At 41.0% G+C, this 24,781-nt stretch overlaps 1 protein-coding gene across 1 annotated transcript in view; it reads right to left on the reverse strand.

The window, feature by feature from the left end:
- Window positions 1-24,781, reverse strand: part of BRF1 (BRF1 general transcription factor IIIB subunit) — a 172,025-nt gene that overhangs the window by 33,580 nt on the left and 113,664 nt on the right. The window contains exons 12-15 of the mRNA XM_014871337.2: window positions 14,276-14,337; window positions 12,075-12,156; window positions 11,918-11,973; window positions 9,818-10,074 (exon numbers count right to left, since the gene is read on the reverse strand). Coding sequence (XP_014726823.2) covers window positions 9,818-10,074; window positions 11,918-11,973; window positions 12,075-12,156; window positions 14,276-14,337 — 457 coding nt within the window. The remainder of the gene's footprint in view (window positions 1-9,817; window positions 10,075-11,917; window positions 11,974-12,074; window positions 12,157-14,275; window positions 14,338-24,781) is intronic.

Consider the following 24,781-nt stretch of genomic DNA (forward strand, 5'->3'; position numbering starts at 1 on the left):
AATGTTGATAACTTCTTAAAAGAACACTACGCTGTTACAGCATATATTTCTTTAACATAAATATCACATCTAAAAGAATTTCAGAATAAAGAGGTGACAGACTACTGAATACATATCTGAATACTTCTATTCTGTATGTGGCCTGAGAGTGCTCTCAATGTCCAACATCATCCAGTGCTCCAATTCAGCAGGAAGATTACACTCAACTCTGAGTATAAATAAAGATTTAAAATCTATTGCACCATGTCATGCTGTGGGCTGTTACACTTTAATTTGACTGGGTTTTGACAGCTGTTGAGCCAAGCAATGCCTGGGAAGAGTGCTCAGGGCCAGGGATTCTCCACTGCAGATGGACAGCAGGTCCTGAGGTCCACACATGCTGCACTCTACTCTGTGTCTTCCCATCTGACCTCTGTGGCAGCACAAGTGTTCTGTTCAGGGGCAAAACTTCGGGGGACAGCAATGTATATATATATATATAAATATGTATATATGTATATATAATGTATATATATATATATATAAAAGTGGGTGGTTTCCCTCATCATACTTCGTAGTCACAAGGCAGGGACCTGTATGAGAGCAGGTCAGGAAGTGTGCTCAGTTCTGAATATCCTAAACACAGCAATGGGTTTGCTCAATCTATGGTCTTGCAGCACTGAAGGAAGGGGGGAAAATGCTGGGCAGAGATTTCTGACTCACAATAAATTGGAAATCCAACGACAGAAGAAAAAGTTAAATTTTCTGCATATATCTTCCAAGACCACATGTAGAAGTTATCTCAGAATGTTTCAACCTATATTTAGCAACAACTGCAGCAAGGTAAAATTGAACTCAGCGAGTGCACCAGCAGCATCACTGGGTAATGGAACAGCACTTACATAAATTACTAAGTTACAGCACACTGGCTGATTTAAAACTAATTATGTGGATGCTGCTAAATATTACGTGAGCAAATAGTACTTCAAGTTTTGTAACAAACTGCTGCAACTTTCCAACCCTTTACCCTGCCATGGTGAAAGAACCACAGCCAGCCATCCCATCTGGAAATGCCTGCACACAGCAAGGAACAAGAAGCTTTGTGTGACTGCTCCCCTAGCTTGGGTATTGGTCTTGGTAAAATAATGTATGCCATATTGCAGTGAGGGGAAGTTAACTTTTTGTTTGGTTGGCTCCTTTCCCTTCAACATTTTACAAATACTCACTGAAGACCCAACTTCACTGACACATCTAAAACACATCAGATATACCTCCTGTGGTTTAAACTGGAAAAATGAACAGACATACACTGTAAAGATCAACAAGCAGACCCTGCTGGAAAAAGGGTCAAAGAAAAATCAATTCAGAAACCAACCATTTTCCACCCGTGAAAGAAAAAGAGAGAAAAAAAATCAGAAACATCTACAGACTGAGAACAAGCATTTCACAGTGCTGAAGCCCTCTCAGCCACAGGACATGCACCTCCAGGGTTTGATAACAAGACACATAACACTTCCAATTTTTTGTTTCTTCCCACTCTCCTCATCCCTGCACCACATGTAACTATTTTTGCTAACACCTTATAAAGTTCAAGAGACTGCACATACATATTTATATTGTCTCCCATTAGACCCACTGAATGTAATTTGGAAGAAAAAAGCTCACATAGTCTTTTGTTATAACCAACCTGAAAATGAGAACATAGATAAACAAGGCACTGCAATCCAACTGTCACACAAAATTATCTTCTGGGCTGAAATTGCTCTTATTTGGTTTTAAAATGCAAGAAGAAATTATTTCAGAGAGTCATCAAAAACCCCTCTGCATTTTTGTACGGCCCAGCCACCTCCCCCGGAATCCAACACAGGGATGACTTTCTTGAGTGGGAGGCAGAAAAGAAATATCCAATTTATATTAAACAAACAAAAAGGCTGCTGTAAAAATAAGGAGACTTGACCTGGGTCTGGGCCACAAGGTCGAGCCGGATCAATGCCTTTTTAGTTTTAAATTGAAGGCATTCTAATAATTTGGGGTAAATGGAACAGAGCACCAGATTTGGCAGATTCTTGTTATTCCTGAAACACTCACACAAGTCTAGATGTGTCCTCAGCCAATCTTGAAGGGTTTATATATGTGTATTTCTCAAAAGTTCCCATAACTCCCAGTAAATGACAGCTCAGGAACACTCCTCTGCAGTCCCAGCAGACAATGATCCCTTATCCTTACACTCAACCACATTCTGACAGCATTAAAAGTCTGTACTATAAAATTTGAAAGCTCTTAATGAATGATGTACAACTAGGGATGGATGATTTGCAGCATCACTGAATTTAAATAAATTGGTACAGGTCACATCAAGGAGGTTTCTTTACATTATTTCCCCTACCACTACGCTATTTTTTCTCCAACTGTATTTTACAGAGTGAGGATACAAATGGGTTAATTGCCATATTGAAATTCTGGCATTTTATTCCAATATTCAGAAACTAATGAACCCCAAACTGGGATTTTTAACAAGAATACTCATTTTACTAATATAACAGCCTAGAAAATCTTTTAAGTTAGTTTCTCTTGACTCACTGGCAGAACAGGCATGAAAGGGGAAATGATTCACCTCCTACAGAAGGAAGGAAAGCACTAAGGGATGAAGAAATGAGTTTTTTGCTAACCTCACCCTAAGAAACATGACAAAAAGTTCAGAGACGCTGGAATGAGCCGGGAATGACCCAGAGCAGCAGCTCCTGCAACAGGCTGGGGACACAGGCAATGGCTGGGTGGGAGCTCCCTTCCCAGTGGTGCAGAGCAGAGCCTGTGAAACATTATCCATACACGTTCCAGAGTTTAATGCAGCTGTATTCTGAGAGGCATCGAGCCTGACAGATGTGAAATAAAAATGCTATTGTATCAGGGGAATTGATCTTCAAAGTAGTCTGAGTAATTAGAATAAACATCAATTCCTGACAAACATCTGACAGCTTCTGTAAGGACAGGTTTGGGGACAGTTTGGAGGGAGGTTGTTTTGTTGATGCTTTTTTTTGGTTTTGTTTTGGGATTATTTCTTTTTTTAAGAATAAATTATTCTTTCCCCATCTGTCTGTCCTAGCGCAGTGTCAAGAGAAGTGAATTCCAGGGTAAAATAAAAACCTGCTGCATCGTTGCCTGGACCCCAAGCTGGTTCCTGCCTCCCAGTCTCTCAGTGGCATTTGCTTAACTCTGCATCCTCTCAGGGAGAGGTGTTACATGCAGAGGATGATGCCTTTTTCCTCCTGTGTCCTCACTTACTGAAGAAGGAAAGACTGGTCATCACATTTCAGCATTCAGACATTAAAACCACACACTCTCCTTTTACAACATGTTGGGTCAGATCCATTTCTCTGCCTCTGCTTTATCTCCTCATTACAAAAGGCTGCTTAGCTCACAGGAACAGCAGTAACCTGCAGCATTAGCCAGGTTACAACACGACAGGCTTGAGCAAATCCACTCCTCAAATCAACTGTGAACAAGCAAAAGCAAGTGTCAGCTCCTTTCAAGGTCATTCAGGAGGCTCTCCCCCGAAGAGCTAACTTTAATAAGGAGATGCATGATTTAAAAGGCAGAACCTTGGAAGTCTTGAATTCCTTTTTTTAACCTTGGCTTAGCTTTTTGTAAATAACATACTAAACATAATTGGTATAAGCTTGTCCCTCTAAAAGTTACAAGATTGGAAAACATTGGTAGGATTTATTTAAAGTGGAGGTACTTATCAAATGTCACCCTTTTCCTGTTCAAAATGAGTAATCATTTTGATTAACCTTTGATTTAAATGATTATATACCACAGCAAAGCAGAAACACACATGAAATTACACTCCAAAGAAACTCTCAAAGCGTAGATCACATAAGAAAACAGTTATGTCCAAGTGGTTAGAGAATTTATTCACCATGTACACAATATTCAAACCAAAAGCTGACTCCACACACTCCCAGCGAGTGCACCCAGCAATCACAGTCTAGCCTGAATCCTGCAGCCAACATGAGACTGCTTCCATACAAAACACTAAATAATACCAAATAACAACTAAGCTATAGAATAAATTCCTAACTACCATCTCAGAAAGGGCTCCCAGTATCTTCTGTATGGAATTTTATTCCAGGTGGGAAATCAGTGTTACCCCTTTAGTCACATATAAAAAGAAGGCCTAAAGCAGCACAAGAAAAGAAATAAAATTTAATATCTCACTTTGGGTAAACATACATGAATTCCAAACTCTGTAACAGAATTCAAAGCAGAAAGAGAAAAACAGGGTATCAAAAGTAAATTAGATAAAGAGCCGAAGGCAATTCTGAAAAATAAAAATATATAGCAGAAAATTAAAGCATATTAAGATCTCATCTGAAAGGGCCCATTTGTAGAGAGAATGACCACCAAAACCAGCATGGAAAAGACTCTCAAAAGCTTCAAATCCATCAAATACAGGGATCTGTCCCCCTTCAGGAGCTCTGCTTCATCACCAATTGCCAACCTGTAGGACTGGTTGCAGACACCCACCAGCCCACCAGACTCCACTGCACCATCTGCAGACAAGGAACTTTTAAGATACCCATTCCCAAACTTTTAAACTATTACTGCAATGTCATTTTTCTTAACAAAGAAGGTTCTGAACCAACAACTCTCTTCTAGACATAGTGAATGAAAAGTGCTCTAACTTTTATAATTACCTGGTTTGATTTAACTAATACAAAGGTTTTAAGATGCTCAGGAATCCCTTAGATCATTCAAGCTGAGCTTTGCTTCATGCTGTTTTGGAATGGCCTCAGTCATTTGGGAAACATGAGCTGATGCTCCTCCCCTCCACAAATACCAGTCTCATAATGTAGAACTAAAAACATCATACATTGAAAAACCCATTTCCTTTGGGTTTATAAAAATCAGTGACAAACCATGGCCAGTGTAGAATAGAATCATGGAATCATAGAGTAGTTTGGTTTGGAAGGGACTTTCAAAGGTCACCTAGACCAGCCCAAGGGACAGCTTTCACTAGACCAGGTTGTTCAAAGGCCCATCCAACCTGGCATTGAACACTTCCAGGGATGGGGCAGCCACAGCTGCTCTGGGCAACATTCAGAGTCACAGCTGAGTCTGGAGCATCCAGCCTTACAGAGCAGGAACTCCATCCTGGACACCAGAAAGGGACAACTACAAACAAGGGTGGAAGCTGGGACAGGCAGCTGAGGGTCTCTCATTGTTCACCCAGGCTCCCTTGGCACTGTGGCATTGCAGGCTCCTCCAAAGCATCAAAATTAGGCTTCTGCCCATATTTTACTCTCCAGGGAAATATGATTCCAATTAGAGACAAGAAAGCATCAAGCAATTTATCAGGGTAAACAAGATGTCACATGCAAGGCTGCAGAAAAGCATCACATACATTCTCCCTAATAAAGAGGATTTTTCTACAGTTGTGACACCCATTGAAAAGCTAACAAAAATGTAGCTGGAGCAGATGGTAGATGAAAATATGCACCCTAGAGCAGGAACTTGAGCAGCAGAGTAAGTCCCTGGTACTGAAAGGGCACAATTCCCAACACCCAAATCCCATGGCTCTAAAGCACAGGTGGAGCCATGCACCAAGCTCTACTGGGAATATGGATAGTCAGCAAATAAAAGTGAGACCATGGAGAGAATTTGGAGGTGAATTTTCAAATCTAATCAGATCTGAGATCACTACCAAGGGTTTTTGTCATACTCATAACAGGCATGATTTGGTTTGTTATTATATATTCATATGGTTCCATTCAGAACAACCTTGTTTCATTACAATGGATTCCACTGCGCTTCCCAGTCCTGCTTCATTTCTACCAAGGCAAATTCTTCAGGAGATTAACCTGACACATTTACTCCCCTGATAATAGATCTTGTCTTTTCTGATATCATTACCAATTTCAAGCACATAGCAAGAAATAGGCTTAAAATTTTTTAAAAGCAGTGACTTGAAAGCTTTCTTGTTCCCACATTTTCTTGGTACAACACATTTCACTTTACACGTAATGTTATAAAATTCAGCTCAAGTAAATATAAAATAAATTATTAAGCTTCTAACCAGATACTTCCAGTCCTAAAAGCCCTCTTTACTGAACTTGAAGTGCTCCAGCACATGGCACAGCTCTAACTGGAGTTCAGATTTTAAGGGGCTTGAAGTGGCAATTGTTCTTTTCTTGGAGTTCAACATATTATTCTTATGTTTCATGTGCACAGAAGACATTAGTGAAGATAAACTGTGCAACTGGTAATTGAAATTAGAGCTGCACCATCTATTATAGTAGCATCCACTGTGCCACATCTTCAACACAGTGGGAATGAAAAGGCTTTTGCATAGGAAGCACTAGTCGTGATACTCACTGGAAGAAAAATGCAGCAAGAAATGGAATGAAATACATTTACGCAACATAAAGTTTCCTGAAATTACTTACATTGTCATTACTAGTCTTCTACCATCCTGACAGATAAAATAAGTAAACCCCTAGTATAATTCTGGGAGCTGTGTCTGAGGAAAGCCAGGCTCTTTCTAAAGCTCAAAAAGTTCACAGTAAAGAAACCTGTTCAAAACATCAGTTTGCTTCTGAAAATACTGATGCACATATTATCTACTCCTAACAGGGAGAAACCTACATGATCTTTGGAAGAATTCTTTGAACTACCTTCCTCCCAAAATTGCAGAAATTACCAAACATTTCTGAGATTTCAAAATTAGGGTTTTTGATAAAATAAGATGTAGGTAAAATTATTTTGTCATTGAAATCCAAGTAACTATTAGGTGATTATAGTATCAACAAAGCTCTAATAAAAGGGCCACCAACTGAAAGACTATCCAGTTTAAGCATACTCCTGGGACCTGCCTAGCATTTCAGCTCTTTATAAATTTCTTTCAAATCAACAACTTTTTACAAGACTGTAAAATTTGCCTATCATTATCACATCAGGAAACAAAAGCCTTTCTGTACTTTAACTGATTAACACAATAACTGCTACTTCATGTGATATTAAAAAAAGAAAAACCAAGAGATTGCACCATGTCTGGGTGGGGTACCCATTTTCTAGGGATAATCCAAAATCCTCTGTGTGGAAATAACAGCACAGACTATTCTAGAGCAAGAAGCAATTAGAAAAATGGAAATTAATATCAACTTCCTATTTCCAGAGTGCTTCAGATTGTATATGAAGATGATTTCTAAGACACATGACAAACTTGGCTAAAACACCTGTCCAAATCTGGTGTGGTAAGTAAACTGACTTGCAAAAGGAAAGTAAGAAATATATTTATCTATATATATTAAAAAATTTCCATTTTTATACCATTACAGGAGCACTGCTTTAATCACCAAGAATGAGTATTCATTTCCCATCCTGTAACTTGGTACACACATCCCTGTACTGGCATCTTCTAATTGGGATCAGGACTAAAGAAATAGCTCTTTAAAATCTGACTACAACTGCAATGAACTAAGTGACTGGATCAAAGCCTGGTTATTCATGGTGCTACTGCAGTCAGATGCAGCTTGCTAAATATTTAAAATACATAAAGATAAATATGCAGGCCTGTAAATCACTACAAACCAAAACAATAGATGATCTTTAAAGTCCCTTCCAATCCAAACCATATGATCCCATTTCTGCAAATGCCTCCTGGAAAAAGACACATTATGTGCTTCATTCATTTTCCAATAAGCAATGTTCAGGAGTTTTATTATTATTAATTGCATATAAATTATCATGATTTTTGTATCCCTAGGAAAGTCTTTAGCCAGTCACCTCTCAGAGTAACAATGCTGAACAAAGGCAATGAATGCAAGGCATATAAGAACAATGCAGAGCACAGAAATTTATGCATGCCATTTAAAAGGCATGGCATTTTAAAAAATCAAAACTATGTCATAAATCTTTAATTATATGGAAAAAAAAAAGGCCCAACTAATGTTTGTCAAGTCCTTGATAATATTTAAGCAAGAGCACTGCCTACTTCATGAGTGCAAAATCTTCTTATCTCACTTATCTGCATATATCCTCAACCTCCTCTGAAGTGCTCTGCTACAAAATTCATTGTATCTGAGATCTGCTAATCATCATCAGGAAACTCTGTTATGCATCTTAAGGACGTACTTTAAGCTCTCAAGAGGAAAAATAAACACGTTTTATTAGCTGCTTTTGGAAAATACTGATTTGTATTTATTTAGAAACCTTTTCAAGTTGCACCACTGTTAAATTAAATATTTATGGCATGATTTTCCAAAGAGTTTAATACCTGTTAAGAGTTTTACATGCTGACTTCAACAGGAATTCCAAGGACTCAACATTTCTGTAAAGCTCAGAAGTGACAAGTGGAGCTTGAGCTTGGCTGTCACTGCTGAGCTCTGAAATGCAACCAGGATCCTGGTTGCCCCTACTTCCCACCCAGCACTGCATTTCAGACAACTGAATTGGTCCTACTTTACTGGAAATACCAGAAATATGACTCATTAATAACGGCAAATAAATCATAAGCTAAATGCTGTTAAATTAATCCTCAATGCATCTTCCCCATCCTTTATTAGTGGGAAACTTACTTGCAACTTAGAGGGGAGCCTAAAATCCCCAGTGAGTCAATAGCTGAAAAGCAAAGCTTTTGTTACTGAGAATGAGAAGTTGAACGAGGATAAAGCCAAAAATACAGAATAAAGAAGAAAAGATTCTGATATACTGTAAAAACCAGTATCTGGTGACAGTGGGGCCAGTGACTTTGGAATTTGGCTTCTCAGCCCAAACTGAAGCCCATGCCTCTGGCCTCAATGTCGAAGTTAAAATAAGGGGTTAGGTTTTGCCATCCTTATTTTCCTCAGCTTCTGAGAGATTTGCACTTACTGTCTTTCCCCTACCCTGTTTTCAGGTATCCCATGTACCCTGTTCTTTCACAAACAGATGTTTTCTCACACCTTGTAGGTGGCTGCCCTCTTGCCCTCATGGGGGAAGTTTCAACACATGCCAAAATCTGAACAGTCCAAAGACATTATTTTATATTGCAAAATTAAATACCAGGATTTCCTTGTGGCATTTGGCCTATAATTCTGGCAGTAAATGAATAGGCAATAAATAAATAAATAAATAACATCTAAGTAAGAAATTACTATACATCAAAATGATTCAAATGATGATCCAACGTGACTTCATAAACCAAAGACAGATAAAATAGTTGAATATTGCAGATTGGACACATCAATCTCCTTATACATTTTACAGCACACTACAAATCTGCCCAGCAAGTTGAATATTTCACTCCTTAAAACAGGAGCCTTCATCACACTATAAAACATTTTCAAATGCAGACCAGAAAACCGACAAGCATATTTACTGTAAAGCTTTGTATTTGTGTCATCAATTAACAACAAAAGTTTGGAATAAAACTAAAATAAAAGCTAATCAAAGCAGCTAGCTGTCAAAACAGATGGAACTATGGTTTTCAAATCAAGCAAAAAGGCAAAGCTTTCGAACATTTAGTGTCATGTCAGCTCATACAGACAACTTAAAGGAAGGACAGCACATGTCAGGATTTTATGAAGAAAAGGTGTCCCTCACTGATAGATTCACATTTATGAATTTCCATTGATTTTGGGGGGTTTTTGGCTTCAGGATGATTAACTCACACCAAAGCAGACCTCTGAAATGTGAACTGTAAATAAGGTGTCGCTATGACAGTGCAGGCAAAATAAATAAAAACAGAGCCCCGACATTATTTTAGCCTCAAACAAATGTTTTAGTCCCTACATTGTCTGGCTCAGAAAGATACATAGACAGTCTCACAGACAGAGATATAAATGAACAATTGCAGTACCTTTTTCCCACACTGTTTACAGGGTTGGCTATATTCCTACTGGCAATAGATTTTCTTCTTGACAGCTTCTTGGTGTTGGTGCTGTCATCAGTGCTGTCATCCTCTTTCTTTGGTGTGTTACTTCCTTTGCTGTTCAGGTCCCTTAGCACATTATAATTAATTTTACTTGAGATTTTCTTCTGTTCTAACATCTTTTCAATTGCCTCTCCTGCTGTGCTGGCTTGAATTGGCTCCCGCTTCTTTGCAGATTTCTTTGGCTTAATTAAAATATAAAATTAGTGATGTAGATACAAATAAAGTTTCCATGAAGCAGAGGGGCAAGCTGGAATGCAGCAGTCCTGGCTCAGGTGCTGCTGATGTGAGGGATGCAGGTGATGTGCCCAGGCTCAGCCAATGCTCCATCTCCTGCCACTCAATGGGATCGAAGGGTCTCTTTTCTACAAGAGATGTGTGTTTGCTTTTCTGCCCAGAGAGTTTACTAGAAATACTTCACTTAACAGAGGAAGAAGAAGGATGGGCCATTTTTCACGTGTGGAAAAAAAAAGGGGAGTGAACTCCTGTTACAGGAATAGGGACCTCACAGCACCACCCAGCATGGAAATAAAGAATCTCCCGTGCTAAAAGTGCCTTTAAAGCAAGAGTGAAGCTGGGTCACGACTCCCCAGAGCACTGACAACTCCCTGTCAGAATGGCAATCGTGTTTCCTATTAGATCTGAATGCAGCGTGGATAGGTAGAGCCTAACTCCTCCTCCACACTGAAAAGGGTCCAAGCAGGAGCAGGAGCAGCTTCCCAAGCCTGGGCTGGCATCAGCACCGAGGGACGGGGGCAGGAGGCTGCAGACACGGGAGCACTGTCACCTGCAGCTGCCTGTCCCAGGCACAGGCTGCCAGCCCAGCTGATCCTGTGCAGAGCCAGGCTACCAGGAATGACACCAGAGAACATTTCCAGCCATGTCCCATGCCTGGGTAGGTACAAAAATAAAAAAATACAACCCAGAACCTCTGTTTCTCATTTGGCATTTTCCTATTCAAAGGAAGGTTTTAACACCAAGCTCTGCAGGAGATTTATTTTTTAAGGGATAATAGCCCCTCTGTTTACCTACATGGGTCAAGTGCTACCTTGAAATTGGAAAGCACTATATTAATCAAGTTCTACTCGAGCTGTCAGAAACAATAAAGGGTTAGAGAAAAACTCCTGTGTTGTCCGAACAAAAAAGTGGGTGTTTGGGCTACTCGGCAGTGCCAATGAGTTATACAATTTTGAAAATTGCTGGTAGACTGCCACGTCTGCATAAACGCAGGATGAATGAGAAACTCTGAAGTATAAAACAGTGTTTCATTGTCTGGTTTTGTTTTTATTGTTGAAATACCTAGGGGAAGCAGGAAACTCTGCCTTTTGCATTAGTCGGAAAGAAAGATAGGGGATATACACACTAAAAACTAACATGGGTTTTAGCTGCATGTGGAAGATTTGACTTGTCACTTGCTCAATTACACAAAATACTAATGCTGTAAATTGTGAATATACGGCCAATTAGGCTGCTTTAAACTGCTAAACATGGAGACAGGACATGCCATTTGTTAACATAACCGTTGCATTCTTTATGAAAGGTAGAACAAAATACCCTTTCAAGTGACTGTAACAAGGATCTGTTCAGTTCTTCATAAAGAAATCATTATTGTAAGAGCAAAGAAAGCCACTGAAGTTATGGCAAGTACAAACAAATTCCCCATGCACATGTTAAAAAAAAATCAGACATGTCTTAAAACCCGTATTTTAATAAGCAAGCAATTAGAACAGCAATCATAAATGCAAAGAGCTAGCTCTGACTTTGACATGCACAGAATTTTCTCATAATAGCAATTTAAAATAAAAGTTTGGGCAAGAAAGTGTTTTATACACCACCTAAAAAAACACAGCCTTGCCATCCAGTAACAGCTGTACTGTATGTAATGTACAGTACAGATGTACTGTAGCCTTTGCTCCTTCAGTGGTGACCTGCACCATTATGCCCATACATCTACATGGAGCTGATCAGCAGATATAATTAATTTCCAGGACATTTGCAAACAGACACAATTAACACACAATTTAATACCTTGTGTTCCTTATAAATCCCAAGTTCTTTCTCTTTTGCTATTCTTGCTTCCTTTTCTGAAAGATACAAAAGGGTAACCAGCATGAAGATTACACAAAACTGCATATTTCAGCAACACCAGGCAAACGGCAAATTTCAGTCCTACATACTTACTTACCTTTTTGTTCCTTCAAATAATCTGCATTTTCTTTCATCCACAGCTCTGCTTTTATCTGAGCTTCAGCTTCATTAAGTATATACTAAAAGGGAAAACAAATTTATCTACTTTCAGAAATCAAATTGAAAACCACAGAGCAAAACTGAACTGAAAAACCACTGGCAAGGTCAATCTATATCCCATTTTAAAAATACATTAAAAGAAAGCATGAGTGATATATGACAATCAGAAAGCATTTTTAGTAACATCTGAAGCTGGCACAAGCAAAAAAACCTGTTAACGAAAAACAGTGCTTGGTTTCCAAACTATGATGATGTGACCAAAAACCATCCAGGCCTCATTATACATGGTCTGTTAATTAAACAAAAATGATCCTGGGTTTATGATCTTTTTCAGATGATACAAGAGGTTATCATGACAACGTGGTTGTCTGTAAGTAATTCTGTGTGTTGATGGTGGTCTGTAATTCAAAACAGGACGGGAACCACTGCCCTGTGCAACCAAAACAAAAACATGTGTCTTCTGGGTAGGTTTCTGCAAAGCTGTACACAGTTACTGAGATTATTAGTTCAATGGCCACATCTGTGTGTAGGAAACCAGCTCAGATTGCTGGAGCTTTATCCCTCTAGATTCAGACTGCTGGGTTCACTAACCACATGTAGACATTTGGCAGTTAACTCCACCCAGTCTCGGTAACATCTTTAGTGGGATTGGAGCTGTAAAATACATCTAGGACTATTCAGGTGCATCATAGAAATAAGTAAGACAGATAGGTAGCAATTACTTAATTGTACACGACCTCAGTGTAAAAATTAACCCAGTATTTATCACAATTATCAATGAAAAGTTCTCTACAGACGATGCTGTTTGGGAGCGAAGAACAGCAGAATGAAGACAAATTAGGTCATCCATCATGAACAAGACACTTGAATTTCAAGCAGTGCACCTGAGACTTGTGAAACTATGTTTAAGTGCAAGAAAAGCTAACTGAGGTTTCTCCATCTTTTGGGTCCAAGCATTCTGATTTTCTCCAAAGTAAGATGTACATCTAGGATTTCATAAGAAAAATAATTCCAGTCAAATGAAACTAAGGGAGGAGTCCTTCCTCTGAGGCCCAAGCAGGCAACCAAATGGCTGTGCAAGTCCTGGTTTATCAGACCAATATTTTCACTCTTTCATCTGCTTCTATTAAAAGTGGGCCATAACAGTAAAATCCATTTCTTCCTAGCTCAGTTATTCATTCCTCTTAGGCTTTCAGAGATTTCATAATCTTGGGCTAACAATATTACAGTCTATTGCCACAGAAATGAACATGAAGTCATAAAAGCAGAGTTATGACCCCAACACAGAACCTAGGAAGAGCAGAAAATGTGTTCTTCCCCTGTGATTGTTTAAATTATGGACTGGCTATGGTGAAAAACCTCAGCCTCCCTGCTCCCTCCATCCAGTGTTCACTCAGATCATGAGACCCTAATGCCCAGCCTAGCAAATCCCACCTCACAGCTACGCTTTGGGGATCAGTAATTCCTGTGCAACCTCATCAGTCTCAGTGATTTTGTACCCCAAAAGAAGTTTTTAGCACTGGCATTATCTGTTCCAATGACACTGTAAACCAGTGTGGCAGCTGGAGAGGGTATCGGGCTCAGATGTCAAGTGTCCAAGTGCTGACCAGCCATGTGGCATCCAGAAAGACCTTTTCCACAGCCATGTGTCTGTCCCACTCAGTCTATATGTTAAATGGTATTTTTTGCTGCCACACAAATAAAAATAAATCCAGAAAACATTACAGAAATCTTTGGAAGTATATAGGAGCTGCACATGCTGGTTTTACAGTTTGGTTTCCATGGCAGCCTCCTATGTTGAATCTATCTTAATTAAATAATGAATTTAGAGCTCCACCAAACTTTTTAAAGTTCTCCTTTGGAATAAAAGACATTCTAAAACATAATTATTCCAGCATGTTAAAAGCAGCAGCAGCAGCAGCCTCATAAATATATATCTATAACTTGGGCAAGGAACACCAAATCCACAGGTCTGCATGAACATCAGATTTCAGATCACTGAAATTGCTCAAACCTCTCTATAGATCAGAGAGAAGAGGCTGTTGCAGAGAGAGGATAAACCAGGTAAGGACCATTTTGTCCTTCTCAGATATCCAGACAATCAGGATAAGAGACACCTGGGACAACAGAGCACCTTACCCGATCTATTTCACTGTCGTCGATTCCACTCAGGTCTAATTCACCATCTCCTGTATTCTCACCTACAGAAAAGAACAGATTTTAATCAGCCCCTATGTTTGTCCAAAATCTATTGCAACTTCAGTCCTGCAGGAATGTAAAACTTCAGGACTGTCCTTCAGAGATTTGCATCCTTCTGCTTTCATCCGGGAGGTTTAATGTGTTGCTGAATATTTTCAATACAGAACTTCATGCACACAAATTCACCACATTGGATTAATTTAAAATTCAGGAACAAGCACAGTCTTCATCAGTACTAAAAATCTGCCAGAGACTTCCAGTCGCCTTTTTTTCACGCATTTTAATTTACAGCCACAAATGTTCAGCAGGAAGCAGGGGAAACCATTTCAAAATGATGACCACTTTTCTTTCATCATAACAAAAATTTCTCTGTCAGAGCATATAGGTCAGTAATTTATCTCTAAATTATGACTTAGAAAATATTTTCTATTTTCAGGGAAGCAGCACAGATCACTCCTGACAGTTACACCATGGCTTTCTTCTTGACTTTCTGTAATTACAGTTTCACTGCAATTTTGCTAGTTTGGTAGTTATTAAGACTTCTGAAAACAAATTTTCAAATATTCAGTCCATTAAAAAGCATAACAGCACAGAACTGAGGCTTAATTTGGGACTGGCACAGCATACAGCTGCAAAACCTGATTTTCCACATCACATTAAAGAACTATAGTAATACACTATTAATGTAGTCCAGGTAGAGAAGAAAACAAATTATTTAACAAAGACTTATGCTGGGGAACGAAGCAATCTTCTTGGTCATCTCCATTACATCTAATAAAGATCAAACAAGGGATGACCTCACCAGTTCACTTGCAGAAAAATATAAACAAATTAAGTTTCAACAATCAACAATAACAAATTCAAACCAAAGTGGTGCAGAACAGCTTGGCATGCTCACAGTTCCCACTCCCCAGTACTGAGGATGTGTCTCCTCACAAACCAAGATCTTTGAATGGATTGATTCCTCAGCCTGGAGCTCCTGCACAGTGCTGGACCAGAGGAGGGTGATGCCAGCAGCAGCTCTAGATCCAATGGCAGGTCATGGCAACCAAATGGTAAAGTCAAGCAAAGCTTGGAATTAAGAGCATTCCCAGAAGATAAAACAATGATCTGCTTGGCTAAACTCAGGGGTTTGAACCAGTTGCCAAAAGTACATGAAATCACAGGGCTGGGAATCCAACCAAAACACCTGGTCAGGAATAAAGTCTGAGCTTCCTGAGGGGGTGCAAAGGGTAGGACTGCTCAACTCAACAGACATTCCCTGGGATCAGCCACTGAGCACTCACAAACGGCTTTTCAAAATCCACCTTAAACCAACAGAAAGTTTTATACTTTCTACCCCAAGCTACAAGCAAAATGGATTTTAACCCCTCAAAAATATCCTGTCACAAGGAACAGCATAGAATTATCGGTTTCAGTTGGAAGGGACCTTAAAGACCACCTAGTTCCAAGCCCCAGCCATTGGCAAGGACACTTTCCACCAGACCAGGTTGCTTAAAGTCCCATCCAGCCTGGCTTTGAACACTTCCAGGGACAGGGCATCCACAGTTTCTCCAGGCAACATATTCTAGTGTCTCACCATCCTCACAGTAAACAACCTCTTTTTAATATCCAATGTAAGCCTTCTATCAGTTAGAAGCCATTCACTGTTATCCAGTCACTACATGCCCTTGTGAAAGGTTCCTCTCCAGCTCTTTTGTAGCTCATTAAGGTACTGAAAGGCTGGAGATGGGTCACCCCCAAGCCCTCTCTTCTCCAGGCTGAACAATTTCAGTTTTCTCAGCCTTTCATCATAGCAGAGGTGCTCCAGCCTTCTGTAACACTAAGGTTTGGGTTTTTTTTTTCCTGAGATTGTCTCACAGAAGTAATATCAAGTTTACCAGTTTGGATAATCTGGTGCTGATTTGACCAAAGAGGCTTTAAAGAACATTTCTCACTGTGGTTACATTTAGAAATTAATTGCACGTTAGTCCCAGGCACCAGATTTACTTTACAACCCTTTATCCCCAAAATACTTTAGAAGTGCAGAAGATTTGATAATAACTACATAATTGATCAGTACATATGTTTTTCTTCTGGTCTGATCTCTGCACGGTGCAGTAAAAGCAGAATTTTCTGCACCAGTGCCAGCAGCTCCTCATGCAGACACCCTGCTACCAGCCAGGCAGGGATGCACCCCCAGGACATGGCCAAGCACCCCCTGGCTTCAGGATGGGGAGGAAAACCAAGCTGACAAAATACATCTCAGTGGTTTTAAATGCAACTGACTGAAATTCTTTTAGCAAAGTATGAACATTCAAAGAGTGGAGAGGAATCAACCAAGGGAGTGCAGGATATTCTGCAAGACAGTACTGTACATCTCCCCTGTTGGAACTGAGACAGAAACTTCCAGTGAGCAAAACGGCTGAATTTCCACCAAGGAAATGAGTGAATACTGTAGTCCACTCCCTGAGACACCTTCCCAGGAGATGGTCCACCTGGGTCCAAGAAATGTTCCATCATATAAAATGAAACAGATCAACAGCAGAGTGCAAGGGGAGTCCAGACCAGGATAACCTGGCTCCTAGGTTGGAAGGAGTTCATACAAAAATGGGACTCAGACTGGGTCTCCCATATTCTGGGTAGCACTTTAAACACCAAGTTGTAGGACAGAAGGAAAGATGGCCTCCACCTTCATTGCATTATCTACCCCTTGTTTCCTCAAGGGTTTTTTTGGGAGAAAACCCTCAAATTTTCAATTTGTTTTACCTGCATGAATACAGGATTTATTTTTCTTCACTATTCATTATACCAGACAAACTACATTGTCTACTGTCAACACAGGCTTGGAATTATGGACAGAGAAAAACATAGCCAACTTTGAAAACCACTAGTAAATTCTGAAAATCATAGCTTAGAAAGACAAAACTTGGAAGTGGTGACGGACATACTCACTGTTCAACTTTATATAAAATTGATCCCAATATTTATTGTAGTAAAAACTGCCAAAGCATCTTAAAAACAATAAAAGTATCCCGCTGAAATCAAGCTACCACTGCTTTTCATCATTATACACCTTGCTCCTCCTATAGCTCGCTATATTTTTGGATCAGAGGTTTAAAATTTAATGTCACAGTACAGTAGGTGCCTGTTCTCTTATACAGCTCTAACACGCCAGACTGAAAACGATGCAATTTCAGGCACCATGAACAATTTCACTTGTCATTTTAAATATAACTTGTTACCGAATTAGGTGCCAGTTTTTCTCATTGGATCAATTAGCAACAGGGACAGAAAACTCATTCTCCAACTGTTAAATTGCAGAGAAGAATCCAGAAGCAAGTTACACGTAATAAGCATTTCTTAGACCCCCATAACAGCAGCAGAGGGAGTAATTGCAGGATATCCCTCTGCCTGCAAATCTTCCTTTTTCCTGCCATGGCGATAGGCATTCATTAAATGGGTTTTTCAGAAGTGAAGGTACCTTCAAATCCCTAGTTTAATGCTCTCACTGAGGAAAAAAACCTACATGTTTCATTACAGAATGCCAATTCAAAATAAAACACATCCTTTTTGGCATGAAAATTTCCATGGCAATCATTTCCAACAGGAGTAGACTCTACCAGCCACAAATATCTGTCTGCTTGATGCTGCACAGCTCACTGCAGGGCATGGAAAGCAAATCCTTTGCTTTTTTATATACCAGAAACATCTCCCCAGCTGCTAAACTTTTCAAAGATTTCCAAATTATCATTTTCTCTTTTAATAAAAGGGTCGAAATGAAATGTTCGATGAAATGAAAACACAGATGTGGCCAACATCTGGTCCAGCCTCTTAAGAGCTTATTTAAAAGCAGTAGCATCACGTGGCACAGCTCTGAGACATCACAGATTTCTTCTGTTAAGAAAAAAAACACTTTACTGCAGGGCACAGGCAAAAAAATAAGTTGGGCATTAAAAACAACAACACTCCTCCCCTTCCCTACAAATCCAGTTGTTAAACAAAAGGATCACCAGGAAGAGCTCAGAGCAAGGACCAGCCTACTCCATCCTCACCCAACAGCTCTGTAGCAAGTGGAGGAGGACGGGCACTTCTAGAGCTTTCCATCAAGGTACTGAATCAGCTACATTCATACTACCTAAAACCATCAATCATCCAGCCAGCTCCCCAAAAATTTCAAAATAAACTCCCCCCAAACCCTCCCCCTTACAGCCTTTTAACGCCCTTCCAACCAATTCCAGTAAACATGAGGGCTACAATCAGACACTGGGGATTAGGTTTGTAAACCTGTAGGATTATTTACTGTTCTTGTCATTACTAAATACACACTAAACCATCTTTTAACACACCCTCTGCCCCTCTCCCCACCTCTGTGCAGCTAGTTAGAATGTATACATAGTGCACTATTATGGGGACTTATTACAGAAGAATCATTCCAGCCCATATATTTTAAACCCCGCATTTTTAAAAACAGCCACGTGAAGAATATGTTTTTCTGTTTCTATTACAAGAGGCAGCACTATTTATTGCTCTGCCCAGATAAGAGGATTTCCTTACAGACAGAAATGGAGGCTGAACACTTCCCAGGAAATCCTCTAGAGCAGATATAATAGAAAGGCATTTGGTCCTCTGGTCCTATGCAGCAAATACATCCTTCATCACACCGTTTCACAGCGAAGAATTTAAACAAAGAACCTTTCCACCTATTTGGCACAACACCAGACACTAAGCACTTCCAGTATTTAAGACATACTTTGGGGCTAGAGCACAACGAAATCTGAAAAGAGTTGGGAGATGCATTTTCAGCTACAAAAATCCTCAAGCAACAAACCAAACAACCTGAGCCCGCGGCAGCAGAAACACTGGATTGATTGCTGCTCTCCAGGGAGGAATTAAATCCAATGGGAGCCACAGAAAGCTCCCACAGACCATCGGAGGGATCCAGTGGGCAGAAATGCTTTAACATCTCAAATTGATGAGCGATGTCGGTGCCACTTTGGGGAGCGCAAAGGGAAGGCGGTGGCTTAGCATCAAAAAAGGAACTGCACAACTGTGCCAGGATATAATTGATTAGCTGATCAGAGGGGACACAAACCCATCTGCAGGGGGAGATAACTGATTCACAGAGGGACATGAAGGGAACAGTCATTAAGGGTGGGTAACTGCGAGGGGAGCAGTGCTGGGCAGACACAGTGCCGTGGTGATGGTGCTGTAGGAACCGGGCAGGGAAGAGAAATGGATGTGAAAATACTGCAGCAGCAGCCCAGGATGGAGTACAAGGATCGATGGGTGTGCTCACACATCAAGGTGTGAGCAGAGTCTGAGGGGCCATATGAGCAGAGAACACTGCGAGTTTCACTAACACAGCGCAGGAGCCTCCCTCCAGAGCAGGCTGGGAGGTAATCCTGGCTGGTTGCCAAACCAAACCAGCTGTCGCCAACCCCATTGCTCCAGGTAAGGCACCTCTTTGTGCAATCCCAGCCCGCCCTGCCATGGTCCCATCCCACAGCATGCATCCTGCAGCTGCCAAGGGCTCCAGCTCCCCCAGCTCACCTTTGGCAGCATAATCAGGTGCTGTCATAGAAGAAATATTCCACAAAAACAAGACGTAAGGACAGAGCAAAATTAATTGCACTTGCTGACAAAATAAGGTCACAAAACACATGACGTTTATGCTTGTATTTAAGAGAAAATGTTTTTTACTTTATTGTACCTGGAGCCACCTTGAAAATTACAGCCTACTCCTTCACTGTGCCAAATCGACACCAGGATTTAGGTCTGGTGGTGTACGGAGCACACAAGGCCATGCACACAGCATAAAGATAAATGAAGTCTGTCACTTTATTATTTCCTTCTGCCAAGGCAAGGTTAAGGGGTCCACTCCAGCCAAAGCCAAGTTTCCAGCCTGCTAGCTCCTCAGAGAAAGCAAACAGATCACACCACACAGAGCGAGGCCCCGTCTTCCCAGAAACATTCATTGCTGCCCAGGAGGGATGGTGGGAAGCGCTGCCGGCGGCGCCGGGCTGCCCGACAGGGCCAGGGCACACAGCCCTGCCCTGCACAGTGCCCCTGGCCAGCTCCTCACACTGGGACTGCAACAAGTGTTGGGGCAAAGCAAATGAAGGGCAAAGAGGGAAAGCGCACGATTTAATAGAATAAAAGAAATTCCATGTATTCGACTATCGCAGCTGCGCGTGCAAGGTCAGCCTGTACAAAAGCCGGGATGTACAAGCCCATCAGCTTTGTCCTCACTCCTGTCTACTGAAAATAGGACTTTCTCACAAAGCAAAGCAGAGCCCTGGCTGGTTTGCAGACACTGCACCGGGCTCATCTGCTGCAGGCAGATTTTCCTACAGCACTGGGCCTTAATGCAGCACAGAACTAGAAACCCATCTTTAAGTTCCTGCATCCATTTCCCCACACTGAGACTCAAGCTCCAGATGCTCTGTCTGTCCTGCACAGCTGAGTGACACCCAACAGCCTTCCCCCATCAGCCACCTTCCTACAGTGGTCCCATTACCCTGTCACAGGGACAGAATTTCAGATTTGTGTGCTTAATGATATATGGGAATAAATTATGAGAAAAGCTTTTCCTGCAGTCAATCACTCAGAACTTTTATTAGATAGTGGACATATTTTTTATAAATTAGATTTCAATTAAAAAAAAACAAAACACCTAACCACCAACCCTGCTGCTTTCCTTTTCATCCATACTGAAACAAATGCTATTGTTTCATCTCATAGTCCATGGAGGATCTAACCAAACCACATCCTCATATTTTATATCCAGTTAGAGGTTATACCACTCGTCTAACAGACATGGAAACTTATTAACTTAAACATAATGCTTCAGAGAAACAGCTAATCTCTCCATTCTTTCCAGAAATCCTCCCTGCAATATATATTCTTTCAAAGTAAGTAGTACAAAACCAGTCCAGTAATAAACAAAACCCTTCTGATTCTGAAGAATTTTCTTTGAAAAGGTAAGCTCATGTTCATTGTACTACATAGCAACATAAAAAGCCCTTAAGAAAAAAACCCTTTCAACCTCCCAAAATAAATACAGCTGAAAATTAGGCTTTTGAACAGAAGAACATCTTGACACTGTCCTCAAAACCAGCAGCAGATGTTCTTCTTCTGGAATAACGTTCATATTCCCCCAACACCTTTGGAAAACAATGGAAAAGAGCATGGTTTATGCAACCCACTTGTTGCAACCTGTCGTTCTTTTCTGAGCTTGCAACCCCGCTGCCATGACTGAGTGCTCAGAGAACAGCTGCTCTGAACAGTATCAAAAGAGTTATCTTTTGCTGATGGAGCCAATAATCAAACTGACCAATACTCACCCAGAAACATACTACCTAGCTACCACAAATGACATTTTTCAGTGCCAAACACTGGAAATTGTAAGAGCTGCCATGCACAGACACAAGCCTTTCTCCAGCCTGTGATTTCTGCACCCAGCAATGCCAAGACCAACCATGGCACTTGTGCCAGAGGTGCCACACACACCTCAGCCTACATTCATACACTCATCCCCTCCTGCCTGAACAGTTATGGGCATAAAACTTTTTAAAAATGAAAACTATAAAGACAGATTTCCCCTGCCTATTGTGCTTTTCCAGCCGATCAACAATTCCCTGCTGTGTTTTCCTCCTTTGCCTTTTATGCTGTTCTTGGCATCCTTTCTCCCCTTTCCCTTCCCACAGCCCTCGTTTTTTTGGTACCTTCTGGCCTGTATTTTCTGCATTTTTTAAAAATCTGTGCAGGGGGATCCAAGAGTAACAGTTTATACAAAGGGAGAGAGCAAGGAGAAGAACTGATCATCATCTCAATCAGCTCCCCTCTCCCAGCCCCACCAGGGCAGAGTGCTGTCGTTATCTCTGGCAGAGGGTGAGGGCAATCCAACACCCTGCAGAGCCGACAGCAAAGCAGCCGGGCTCAGATCCCACTGCAGCTCGCTTTCCCCATACTGACAGACCACTATGTAAAACAGCAAGAGCACTTTACACCCCAGCCAGCCCCAAAGGGAACAGCTGGCTCAATGTTTAAGTGCTGCAGCATCATTTCTGCAACTCTGCCAGGTCTTGCTGTGGGTGCTAAATGCTCTGCTGTCCTTCCCTGCAAGCACAGGGTCCTTGTGGCCAGCGCTCAGCCACCCCAGCACGTGTTTTATTGAGAAGCAAATCTCCTCCTGTAACCCCCCACACCAAATAAAATGCAATGGTGAGCTCTGCATTACAAAGAACTTAAAAGCAAACCCTAGAATTTTGCTTGGACTATTATAGTTGGGGGTTTTTTTAAATTGTGAGTCAATTTCTGTTCCACCAGGAAAAAAAATTTAAATGTATACAGACATGTAAGTATACAATATACACAACCTGATCTAGTGGGTGGCATCTCAGCCCATGGCAGGGAGATTGAACTAGATGATCTTTAAGGTCCCTTCCAACACAAACTGCACCGAAGGGCTGCTCCAGATCATGAACGGCCTACGAAAATAACTTACCCAGATCAGCAAGAAAGTGAAATTCATTGAACTTTCTACTTATAACTTGTGTCTAGTCACCCTTAACATCTCTCAGCAAAGGTGGGCTGATTTCTACCCTCTCCTTTGAGGTTCAGAGCTTGTCTATGGTAGATCTGGTGACAAGCCCAGCACCAGCCACCAGAAGCTACCCAGACTACAGAAATGCTTCAGCAGAAAATTATTAGCATTAAGACAACATCAAAATATAGAGTATTAAATTATATACCCAAGTCTTTATTTAGAGGAAAAAAAATCAATTTGTGTCCTGGCCATTTACCACACTGTCCGGGTGGGCTGAATGGTGAGAAGCTGTTAACTGAAAGAAAATTATTAGGTAAGAAATTTCTCATTTTGTTACCCAGCTTCTTCCTTCCTTCATTGCTAATGAGAAATAGCAAGCAGGGAATTACAGAGAAGGGGAGAGGAAAAAGAAGATAAAAATTTATTCTTATTATTAAATAGAATAACAGGCAAGAGCAGAAGCTCCCCTATCAAAAGCAAGGTAGGAACATGGCCCAAAGGAAATCCTCTGAGGTGGATGGGGGCTGGACCCAGAGCAGGTACCAGGCAGAGTTCATGTTGTCAGGACCATCAGAGACATGGAGCAGAGAGAAAGGACACATAAGATGCTGACTGGTTTGGTGATCAGGATCACCAGTTGGGGTTTACAAACATGGAAGTAGGAGACACTTGGTTTGAATTCTTAAAAGGTGGCAGCTACAGAAATGCAGATCTGTGGTGAGACCATCAGTCATTATGCAGTAGAGACTTGCTGCCAGCACAGACCATATTTTAAAATAAAAATTGCAGCAGTTGCACAGTTTCTTGTTAGATGAAGTGCTATCTTTTTGTCTCTGACCATGCCTAATGGCTGAGAAACATGTGGGCGATAAAGTACTTCTCTATCTTGCTCTGGACAAACAGAGTTCTTGTAGGAGCCCTGCTCCAAGGACCAAGGCAGCTTTGTGTCCGTTCAGGCAGCTGTATATATGAAGCATGTAAGGATGTCTGCAGACCAAAGTTTAGGCATTACCTGGCTCCAGGAGCACAGCAAGCTCCCTCGGTCACCTGGCCACACTGCAGCACATGCTGCTGCAGACAGCACAGCACAGCTCCTGCACAAACTCCTCAGAAGGACAGGCATGGGCTCTGTCCCTCACTTCCTCCTCCTCTCCCCATGTTTTAGTGACTGCAATGAACCTTCTCCCAGATGCACAGCAGGCAGAGGAGAAGGATTTTAACATTTTGCCTGCAGCAGCTCTGAGGCCTTGGCATTTGGACAGACTGATCCATAAGCACAGCACAATTAGCATGTGTACTCCATATGCTTGAGATCCATCCATTACAGCGCTGGAATGCCCTCTGACTCTCCAAAAGAAGAAAGTTATGGAGAAGTTCCTGGAGAATAATTTGTCTTATCCTCCAGGAACAGTGAAAAAAGGCACTTTCGTGCACAGGAGGTTTTGGTGGAGCTGGAGAAATAACCTTTTCCCAACAAAGCCCAGCAGCATGATTCACCTATAAAGCATGGACCCGGCTTCAAAGGCAGCCCTTCAAGCTAATGGCTATCAGAAAGGCCAGCCATCTGCTTGTGCAACCTGTCCTTATGATTAATCTCAACATCTGACTTGTATATAAAGTTTATATACTAACAGGACTATACTTCATATGTCATTTTAGCTAAGTTCTGCATTGCTGATTTTACAGTTTTTCCTCAATCTGGCCATCCTCTGCAGGTTACAGGCACACAGAGGACCCTGCCTAAATGTTGATTAGATGCACAGCAAAGCAAAGAATTTGGAAAGATTTTATTAAGTCTCAAAAACTTGGTAAACACTTCAAAGAGCTCACTGGAAAAGGTAAGGTCCCATATCCACATGTAATTAATTCTTCATTCTTGACTTAAAACGGTGTGGCAAAGGCAGAAAGTAACAAAT

Source organism: Sturnus vulgaris, chromosome 6, assembly GCF_052056855.1.
Source record: "Sturnus vulgaris isolate bStuVul1 chromosome 6, bStuVul1.hap1, whole genome shotgun sequence".
Classification (NCBI taxonomy): domain Eukaryota; kingdom Metazoa; phylum Chordata; class Aves; order Passeriformes; family Sturnidae; genus Sturnus; species Sturnus vulgaris.